We start from the raw sequence: 11,381 nt of genomic DNA on the forward strand, positions 1-11,381 counted from the left end.
CAGGGTGAAGATGGCCAGTATCTACTGATATGGGGTCAGTTTGGCAATTTATGGGTCTGGTGATAATGGGTAAGGTTACAATTAAGGTTAGTGGTAATATCAGCGCTCATATCAAGGTCAAATTCAACCATCCAAAGGCAAGTGTGATCAAACAGTCAAATTCTAGAACAAGCAGTGCACACAGGAAAAAATAATATGCAGTGGGCCTGCTGGAAATATTTTGGGACTTACGTACAAAAGCGTTAAAAGCCTTGGTGATGTATATGAGGGTACATTTGAAGGTCATTGTTGTGTATATCAGTGTAAATTTGATGGTCTTGGTTCTGTGTATTAGTGTAAAGTTGAAGGGCATGGTTATATTTATGAGTGTAAAATTGAAGACCTTGGTTATGTGTGTGAATGTAATGTCGAAGGCCTTGGTTATGTGTATGAGTGTAATGTTGAAGGCCTTGGTTATGTGTGTGAGTGTAATGTTGAAGGCCTTGGTTATGTGTATGAGTGTAAAGTTGAAGGCCTTGATTATGTGTGTGAGTGTAAAGTTGAAGGCCTCTGGTTCTCTCACAGAGCTGGCATCCTGCGCTCACGTGAAAGAGCTGGTTCGGACAAAGCAGGGCCAGTTCACTCTGGAGGACCACACCCTGCGGGAGGAGAGCTGGACCATTGATGACATTGCCCGTTCTCTCCAGGTGTGTGATGACCAGTCCAAGCCCTCATCCGCGATGGACACGCCTGCCCGTTCAGAGTCGCCGGGTGACTGCGGGGACCATGAAGAAGCACAGAGGAAGTCCTAACATTTGTTCTCATGTGAAATGCCAGCATTTTCCAGAATTCCTGGCTTTCTGGGATGTAAGGAGACAATCTGTGGTCAGGTCCACCACAGTCTGACAGGGTCTGCAGGGGGAACACATTTCACACAACCCCCCATTTTGCATAACCGCTGAAGCTAAAGCTGGTATTGATAATGCAGCTTAGGAATGCAGAGAACTCCATGTGACAGAATCACAGGGTTGAACTGAAATAAGGCAGAACTGCACTGGTATTTTTATCCACTTGAAAGTTGTTACATTATTATTAATGAGTTGTAAGAGTTATTATTAATCTGTTGTTCCATTTGTGCTTCTAACACTTTGAGCTTGTTTCTAATGGAGCTTCCCCAGGAAGTATGCTCTGATCTCGCCTCTATTTTCCATGTGCTGTGTGCAATGAGGCCACATGCAACAAAGCAGGCCAGTTCCATTCACATTCCAGCCTGAGTGTATGAGAGCCAGTACAGTTCCGGTACATTTGTACTGAAGAATGAAGGTAAAATGTTGCAAATTCCAGCTTTGGTTTGGAATATTAACTTTTAATTTAATGAAAGAATGGCCAGCTGAGTTAGACCTGATGTGTCCCGCACATTATATCACTCTCTGAACTTTCTCCTAATTTACAGCAGATTTATTGAACTTTCTCCTAATTTACAGCAGATTTATTGAAGCCCTGTCACAGCTGTAATTTGTGGTGTCATTCAAGTCACTGGAAGCCCTCTAGCCCTCTCATTTTGCATTAAAACAAGTATATGCTTGGTGTTGTCAAAATTTGTATTTTTTCAATGAAAGATGTGTGTCTTTTTGCTTATGGCACATGGATGCCATGCATGGTCAATAGGGAGGTCAGGAGGGCTCAGTTACATTAAGATGACTGGTGTATCTCGGACTCCTGCTTGACTGCTACTGTTCTAAAGCAATGTTTCTCACTGAGGTGACGCATCCCACAGTCGGGTATCCAATCCCATTCTTGCCAGCCCTACAGAGATGCATATAATTGGTCAGTGCATCACTTAGTAGCTTCTTTTTCTAACTGCTTGTAACCTTGAATATTTTTCTATTTAGTTCCCAACAATGTCAAATGTCCAATTATATTAGTAGGCTTGCAACAGCCTTTGTTGGTTTGAGACAGCATGGATAAGCATGTGCTCTCCTCTGAAGTCCATACCACCAACGGCTGTTGCTTTTCAGTCCGCAGTCCACCACTTGAGCTGCACAGTCGTCGCATTGAAGCAGCATGCATCCGCAACTGGTCGAAAGAAACTGCTGGTGTCCGATCAGACGGAACATCTGCTGGTACTCGATGAGTCGAGTGCAGTCCCGCCAACCGAAACCGTCCTTCCCTGTGTAACGCCACAGCCAATGGCAACGCTTCTCATGGGGCTGGGGGCCACAGTTCCCGCAGGCATGGTCAGGATTGATGCTGGTCAGTGGGGCGTGTCCACATGCCAGCGTCTGAGCGATATGAGCACCTAGCAGCGGCTGTCGCTGTGACCTTTTATTCTGAATTTCAGTCAGACTTTTTCTTTATGAATATCATGAAGACATCATGCACTTGCTAATGTGCTAAGTACACATGCAATCCGAACATTGCATGCCCGCTGTGTTTAATCGGATGAAACCAATGGAAGCCGCCTGCAGTTGGACTGTTGTCACAGAATCCTCACCACAATTTCTTCCCCCATTTCTGGGGTTTTTGATACACTTGGAGGTAGATCCTTCTTGCTGTGCTACTGAATCAAGCACCATCAGCTGATTCTGAGAGACATGGAGAGAAACAGGAAATGGCAAATCATTTAATTACATATTAGACTTAAAGGAGTACCATGGTGGTTGAACATGACACTTCCCAGTTGTCTTCAGGCAACAACAAAACAAATATGCATAATTTTTTTATTCTTCAGTCATTTCAATGTACTTTAAAACGTATTTTTCTAAGCCCAAATTTCCCACTATAAAAATTCACCCGAACCGTCTGGGCGTGGTAATGAGAACTGTCAGTTAGCTATGATTGACAGACCGTGCCCCGTTACCATAGCTACCCCCATGATACGCGCTCTCTTTGGAAGACTGAATTTTCACAAGCTAGCTAGCTTAGTAGTATATCAAGTATCGATAGATAGCTAAGGTAAGGACGTTGACTTGTATCCAATTATAATTTTTTCTATCTAGCTAGCCAAGTTAAGATAAAAGCACAACTATAACGTCCTCATAAAAGCAAACTAGCAAGCTAACGTTATCGATAACATTGCCTTATGAAAGCAAACCTCCTAGCTAGCTAACGTTAGCTAGCTAGCTAAATGAATATAAGCAGAAATAATCTAAAGGCGCACTAATTTAAGTGAACCTAACGTTAGTCAAATATTTGCATTGTCTGAACAGCAGGACGGTGTGTCCTGTCAGATTTCTTTACGGGGCGTGGAAATGGGAGTGGTTACTGTATTCGTGACGTAGCAAAATGACAACTTTCTCAACCGGTTGAAAATAGGACGATGAATTTAAAACGCATATTTCTCCAAAAATACAGAACGGACATATTTAATACTTTGCTCATTGTGTTTCTTCAATGCCTCTTGTGCAAATAGCACATAAAACCGAGAAAGTGTGAAAATCACCATGGTACTCCTTTAACCCATTTCTTAAAACGTCACTTTGTCAGGTCCCCTGGTATTCTGAAATGCAGTGATAAACTTGAAAAGGTTTATACAGGTGTATCTACACTCAAATATTAGGGATGCACGTTATGAAATTTCTGGAGCTGATGTCATTTACTTAATAATGGCCGATGTGGATGATACCTCCGTTTCACATTATTAGCTCAAAGGCCAAGTGCAACCATTTCCACATTCATGGAAGAAGTAGAAGCACAAAGATGTCTACTTAAGAAGGAAAAATATTTTAAAATTTTCATTTTTACATCAAAATATATCAGTATCTTTACTATTAAATAGAGAGTCCAAGGAGTCCCTGTATAGCTTTCTTTCTGAGTTTGGCTGGTAATGAAGATTATTTAAAAATAAGTTGAAGAGTTTCATACTTTTTGAGCATGAAATTTTCTATATTTATAGCTTCAGCAACACATCAGACCCATCGCCCCTCTGGTGCATGTATGTTTTATGGTCATATCAGCCCAACATGTCAGCTATAATCTGGCATGATTCCTGATAAATTTGTGGCTATTATTGGCTGATACTGATATGGTACTGATATTATTGTGTATCTGTAGTAAATACACAGGATGCATCCTAATTAAGCTCAATGGAACGCCATCCACATGACGGACAAAGAGTAGAGACAAAGGTGACACGTCAGGCACCTTGTCTACTAGCAGGGGCCACTGGTGAGTGATTAGACACGACCATCCCACTCAACAGAATACCCCCCCCCCCCCAATAGGTTATGCCACGGGGCAGTTATGTGTAGGCCACAGCCATACTGGATGGCCCACCCAGCAGCCCAAGGGACCTCCATTTATGCTCTATTTATGGGATACCAAGTCCTGTCAACAGTATGGTTTAATTGTAGGCACTTCAACTGCAATAAATCTGATTAATCAGCAGTAATGGAACCGCAAGTGCACACCTCCAGTGAGGGATTAATTTTTCTGCAGGTGCAGGAAGAAATTATGGCCCGCAGAACTATTTACAAACCAATAAACAAACAAAAACACTTGGAAACAAAGAACAAAAAAAATAATGAAGCAGTGTAACCATTTTGTAGTTAATCAATTATCGCATCGCACCGCACAACTCCGTCTCCTCAGCTCTTCTCTCACTAAATGATTGGGACTGGCTTATATAGATTCCCCTCCTAAGCTCCTCCCCTGGAACATTCCAACTAAGGGAAATCAATTAAAGTTTCCAATTATACAATTTACAATACTTACATGAAAGATATCAGTTATAACAATATTGCACATCTTGATGTAAAAATATTTCCACACAACACTTAACAGAAGAAGAACTGTGGTTACGATCTCCCCCCACATCTGTTAGAGTGTTGTTACGTTCTCCTGGATCAATAGTTTTGCGGAAGACGGCACCGCATCTCTTGCATCACTGGATACTGCAAACACTGCACCAAACCAGCCAAACAATGCGGTAAGGTGTACTACTACATTTCACCTTTTACAAAGTTCATTTTCTCATGCACATTTCCAAACAAAATTACAAACACAAATGTTTTTAAAAATGGTAAACAAAGTTACACGTAGCATTTGCGAGATATTAAGAAAACGGAGGACTCGCTCCGTTACACTTCCTCCCCCCTCTCCAGCTGGCGCATATTGCACTCAGGAAAGAGGCAAGTGTCCTCCTGATCCTGGTTGCTGGAACTTTCGCCCTCTGGAATGCGAAAGAGACAGTCCACTACATGATTCGAAGAACCAGTCCTATAATGTACAGTAAAATTGAAAGGTTGGAGAGAGAGGTACCACCCGAACATTGGCATTTCGCATTTTATGCAGCCACTATAATGCCCGGTGATCTGTCTCCACACCACAATGTGTCTTCCTAGAAGGTAGTAACGCAGCGTGTCCACTGCCCATTTCACAGCAAGGCACTCCTTTTCCACCGTGGAATACCTTGTTTCCCTGGGAAACAGTTTGCCAAGGCCTAGAAAGGACCGCACCTTCCTCTTGGTGGTTGGCACAGGGAAAGACTGAATGGCTTCCACCTTCCCCCTTCCCCATCTGTGGCCGGGTGACACCCCCACCAGTCACATACCCCAGGTACTGGAGTTGCTTGTGGGCAAAGGAACATTTCTGGGGATTTATGGTGAGGCCTGCTGACTGAACCCAGTGAAGAACCTTCTGGACATGAACCAGGTGTTCCTCCCAGGACTGGCTGAAGATGACAACCTCATCTAAATATGCAGCAGCAAACTATGTGGTACCCTGCAGCACTTGATCCATCAGTCGCTGGAATGTCACTGGTGCCCCCTGTAGGCCAAAAGGTGTCTTAAAGGCTGTCAACTCTTTGGTCTCTAGAGGCAACGGAACTTGCCAATAGCCTTTGCTCAGGTCCAGGGTTGAAATGTACTGAGCCTTTCCCAACCTCTCAATGAGTTCATTAATGCGGGGCATAGGATAAGGGTCAAACTTCGAAATGGCATTAATGTGGTGGAAGTCTATACAGAACCTTATGGTCCCATCCTTCTTTGGCACCAGGACTACTATGGGACTGCACCACTCACTGGTGGAATGCTCTATCACCCCCATCTTTTCCATCACCTCCAACTCCTGTCGTAGCACTTGCAGCAACTGCTCTGGGATCCTGTAGCATTTTTGCCTGGTTGGAGCATCCTTCTGAAGGTGGATGGTGTATTGGACCAGGGTGGTGAGTCCAGGCTTCTCTCGGAAAAGATCAGGGTCCAGACATGCACCCATTTCCTGCTGCTGAGCTGGTGTCAGATGGGTTAAAGGGGATTTCACTTCATAACACTTCTGCTTCTCATGACTGATATTGTCCTTCTAATGAATGTGTCGACCTTCATTTTTCGATTAGTTATTTCATTATGTTAATATTTTACGCTGTTTTGTTGTTTTCCTCTACAAATGCAGGAAGTCGACCCAGGCAGTTTAGTGTTGAACTCGAGGATGGATATCATTGTGCGACTTCTGAAGTGGGCGTACCTGCAGACAATAAAATTAGGTTGGTCGTAGAAATAGTGTTGTATGACTACTAGCTAGCGAAACAGAAAATGTCAGAAGACGAAGGAGATTGTTTTTGATCATGGGATTGTTGTGCCCTATCGATTCGAGCCGGAATACACAGAAGAAGAGCTGGCTAATTTGCAGGCTGATCGTGCGAGAGCGAGTCAGGAGCGGGCCGAGATCGAGGAACCACAGGCTATTCCCAGGACAAACAGCAACTGGTGGTAGACATCCTATGTATCACAGACAGACGCGATAGCGTTAGCCAGCCCGCTTAGTACCTACCTCGAGCGGTTCGACCAACGATGGGAAAATGGTGGGTACAGCTCCAGGCTTCAGAGGGTTGCCTTGGTAGTCGGTGGCTTCAAAGTGGTCGCTACATATCCTTAATCCTCGTTTGCGGACTTCTTTGGCTGTTATGTTGGGGTGTCTGATTACATCCATCCATGTCTGGCACAAGGTTGCATCACGTGCAAAACTATGAAAATGTGCTTTCAAGCCAAGTTCAACGGGGGCTTTATAACAACCGGGTACAATGCACCTCATTATTACAGTGATATCACATCAAACAAAAGCTAGCAGACATTAGTTTGTTCGGTTTCAACGCTAAGTTAACAGAATGTTTTGCTTCGCTTCTTCTAGATTTTTCCGCGAAATGAAAACGAAGAAGAAAAAACCGGAAACCGTACCGTGTGAACTTGTGCTAAAAAAAGGTCTTTCTTTCTAATGTTAGACATTTCAAATTAAATAACTAATTGAAAAATGAAGGGCGACACATTAATTAGAAGGACAATATCAGTCATGAGAAGCAGAAATGTTATAAAGTGAAATTCCCCTTTAAGTCCACCGTCTGAAAATTCCCTTGCGTGGGGAAGTACTGCTCATGAGATTCCTCCTCTTCCTCCACAGCTCGCACAAACAGCTGTTGCTGTACTGGTGCTGGACGTGGGCGGAACTCTTTAAGCAGATTCACATGGAATGTCTGGTGCTTCTTCCCCCTCTCTGGCATGAAAAGTTAATACGTAACTGGTCCCATCTTCCGTGTTACCTCATATGAGCCATGCCATTTTGTGAGCAACTTGCTGTCATGCGTTGGCAGCAGCAGCACCTGTTGCCCCAGCTCAAAAGCTCTGGTCCTGGCATTCTGGTCGTTCCAGGTCTTTTGGTTCCTCTGGGCCTTCCTCAAGTTTTTTTGGGCTAAGGTAGTCATCTCTTCCAGCCGTTCCCTCATTTTCACTACATAGGACACCACACTCTCTCCCGCCTCCTTGGGACCTTCCCAGTACTCCTTCAGCAGGTCCAGTGGCCCTCTCACTTGCCGTCCATAAAGGAGTTCAAAAGGAGAGAACCCTGTTGAAGACTGTGGCACTTCTCGGTACGCAAAGTGGAGATAGGGCAGCCACTGGTCCCAGTCAGAACCTGTTTGGGTGACAAACTTGTGTAGCATGTTCTTTAGCATTTGATTAAACCGTTCAACCAAACCATCTGTCTGAGGGTGATAAGGAATAGTCTTAATACCTTTGATACCTAGCAACTGGTAAACCTGTTGTAGCAGTTTTGACAGGAAGTTTGTCCCTTGATCTGTCAAAACCTCTCTAGGTACACCCACCCGTGAGAACAGTTGTAATAATGAGTTTGCTACCTGCTTGGCTTTGACTGTCCTCAGAGGGAAAACTTCAGGATGTCTGGTAGCATAATCACAGATTACAAGAATATATCGGTTTTCTGCAGAACTCTGTTCTAATAGGCCTACAATGTCCATCACTATCCTTTTTTTTTTTCATCACCATGTATACAGCGCACTTTTACCTCAGCCTCTTCACTCCATTCTTCCCTTGGCACCAAGCTATCCAGTACCATGGACTGGGAGCTACCGGTATCTATTAGTGCTTCTACACACTGGCCATTCACAAGGACAGACAGCACACGACCCAAACCCTGCACCTTAGAGACCTGTCTTACTGGTCGTGGTATAGAACATAACAGTGCCTGTTTTGTGTTCCTAGCCTGGCAAAAGTTTTAGTGTGCCCCAACTCTCCAGGGCTGCGTTTCCCAGAGTCTCCTTAGTGCTACGTGCGTTGTAAGGTATACCTTAAGGTCTTCCTTCAGGTCTCGAGCTGTTTCCCAGCGTCTCCTTAGCTAAGGGATACCTTATGAAAGGTATACCTTTAAAAGGGTGGTCTGAGGCACTCAGCTGTCCCTTAGCGCTGCGCTCCGCTAATCCTGTCACAGTTTTGCCTTATTATGCCAACATTTTGCTTTTCAAATCGACAGTTGTACTACAGTGCGCATCTAGTAGCACATCGGCATACGAAAATGACAGTTTAATATTAACTTTACGAAAAGTAATTATCCAATCAACGTGTCTGTGCATAGCAAGTCGTGAGAATGTTGCCGTTTTACCTGTCTATCCCCATCATGATGGTAATTAAGTATAGGGCCTATCCATGATACTAATCCAATTTGTGAAAAGTTTTTTAATTTATACGTCGTGGCGCTAACTGAGGATATGGCTTTTCTGACTCCATACCCTGTAGAAATTAGTTCGTTTGTGTGTGAGTCAATGATCACACTGACTTGGAACAAACTGCTGGTTTATTAAGAATATAAAACCTGTGTGTGCAAAACCAACGTTGAGTGAGTCTACTTGCATGATCGAACTAGAGCACATTGATTGGCCTAGCCATAAACACACATACAGATACAGTGGCTCATAATGGACAAATGATCTACATCCCCTTCCTTTAGCTCACACCTCCTATATAAAACAAAATAGCACTGGGTAAATATCAACATTACGGAACATTTTTCTTACCATGTTGTTTGACGATTTTTGGTAAACAACCCAATAATGATATTCTTGGTTAAACTTAAGATTATCCAACAGAAAATTAAGGTGGATGAACAAATCACTTTAACAGGTAGACCTATTCATAAGGCACCCGGTATAGAATTCATCATGATCAATTTCCACAGATGCGCTTTTGCCTTTCATCTACGATCATTTTTGCATTGCAGAGAAAAGTTCGCGGGAATCAGTGCAGTGCAGTGATATGCTGCTACAGTTGCCTACATATTGTGTGACAAAAACAAATTAACATTAGACCTTTGTTTCAATAAGAACAAAATAATTCACCCATATGTAGCCTATATCCTTTTCCCTGGGCTTCCACGAAGTCCCAGACTATGGCTTATATGTCCCGATTGATGCTTTTTATTTTATCCTTTGTAGCCTATATGTACATATTTATTGAAACTATCACAAGGTCTCGTCTTAACAGACTCTTAAAGAGATTAGCAGATTATCTCTAGTAGGCATAGCTTCCTCTTCTGCAATATTGGATTGATGTAAAATGATTATGACAACACTTGTTATATTAAAACGTCATTCACAAGCCTTTACAAGTGAGACAATCGATTCGCTTGGCATCGATTGATAAACTTTTCAGCACCACAGTGAAGGCCAGCTCCAACTTACGATGTACCTTTGAGGTGTCCCTTAACAGTTGCCTTAAGGTATAGTCTGGGAAAAACTCATAAAAAAGCGGTTTCCCTTTGAAAGGTATACCTTAGGAGCCTTCGTAAAACGTTAAGGTACATCAAAACTCGGAAACGCAGCCCAGAGTTATAACACCTCACCCCGCCTGCTAAGCCTGTCAGGTGGTTTACTACTAGCAATTACTTTAGCTATGGCATGACCACGCCCTTTTTCACCCTCATCAGACTCACGTTTGGATGCAAAGTGGCTGTTATGGCCGAAGTTGCTTTGTCGGTTCCCTTTCCTGACAGAGACAAAGACCTCAGCAAGGCGTGCTGCTTCCTCTGCAGTCTTGGGGTCATGTTCCTTTATCCAGACCTCCAATTCTGGATTCACCATCTGCAGGAACTGCTCCAGGATCATGGTTTCAGAGATCTCTTTCACCGTCCGTTGTTCTGGCTTGACCCACTTGGCGAACAGTTTAAGATGCACATACAGCTCCCGTGGTGTTTCAGCCTCAAGAATGTCCAAGGAACGGAATCTTCGGCGGTAGTGAAGATGTGGTGATTTCATATTTTGCCAGAATGGCCTCCTTGACTTGGTTGTAGTCTTCGGTGTAATCCGGGTTAATCCTGACATAAGCACTCCGGGCTTTCCCTGTCAAGAGAGGGACCAAGTGAATTGCCCAGTCGTCTCGGTGCCAGCGACAAACTTTTGCTATCCTCTCAAACATGGTTAAAAAGTGTTCTATGTCATCATCTGCAGTCAGTGGTTGCAGCTTGGGGACTCGGAACCCTGGAGGCTCTCTCGGTGGCCTAGCCAATTCACTCTTCCTGCCATGTAGTCCGTCCAAGCTGGTCCTGGAGTTGCTGGAACTGGTGGCGCATGCTGTTCCATCTTTTATCCTGGAGGGCAGCCTCTCTATCCAGCTGCTCATCTCTGGCTGCTTGGGCTTGCAGAAGAACTTTGACCCACCCCGCCAACTCTGCAACAGCCTCAGGTGAACTTCCCTCTGGTACAGCCATACCCTCTGTAGTGGAGCTGGAAGCCATCGCTCCTTCCTCTGCTTCATCGTCCTTTTCCTCTTGCCGCTTGGGTGGCATCTCTCTCTGTTCCTTACTGCAGTATGAAATCCCACTTCTGACACCACTTGTGACAGGAATGGTCGAGTTATCTAAGTCAGCCAAATTCATAGCAGAGCTAACTACTACAGTAATAAAGATTTCATAATAATATAAAAACACATTAACAATGAACAACTTGTTACAAATACGTAGTTAATATGGTAAATATGTTAAAATGTACAAGTAAAAAAGGCAGTGTAGTTCCTGGTGTATTTACGGTTTATTTACAAGCATTCACAATAAGCATACTTGTGTTATGCTTTGTTTTTTAGTTGCACCCTGTCCCTTTTCTATCATTAAATCTGTGTGGACAACGGATA

At 43.7% G+C, this 11,381-nt stretch overlaps 1 protein-coding gene across 1 annotated transcript in view; it reads left to right on the forward strand.

Annotated features, from left to right (window-relative positions):
• trub1 (TruB pseudouridine (psi) synthase family member 1) overlaps positions 1–1,564 on the forward strand; it is a 41,004-nt gene extending 39,440 nt beyond the window's left edge. Inside the window, exon 8 of the mRNA XM_064321324.1 lies at positions 565–1,564. Within this exon, the coding sequence (XP_064177394.1) occupies positions 565–791 (227 nt within the window). The 3' untranslated portion in view covers positions 792–1,564. The remainder of the gene's footprint in view (positions 1–564) is intronic.
• Positions 1,565–11,381: the final 9,817 nt, after the last annotated feature.

The sequence above is a fragment of the Anguilla rostrata genome, chromosome 2 (genome assembly GCF_018555375.3).
Source record: "Anguilla rostrata isolate EN2019 chromosome 2, ASM1855537v3, whole genome shotgun sequence".
In the NCBI taxonomy this organism is placed as follows: Eukaryota; Metazoa; Chordata; class Actinopteri; order Anguilliformes; family Anguillidae; genus Anguilla; species Anguilla rostrata.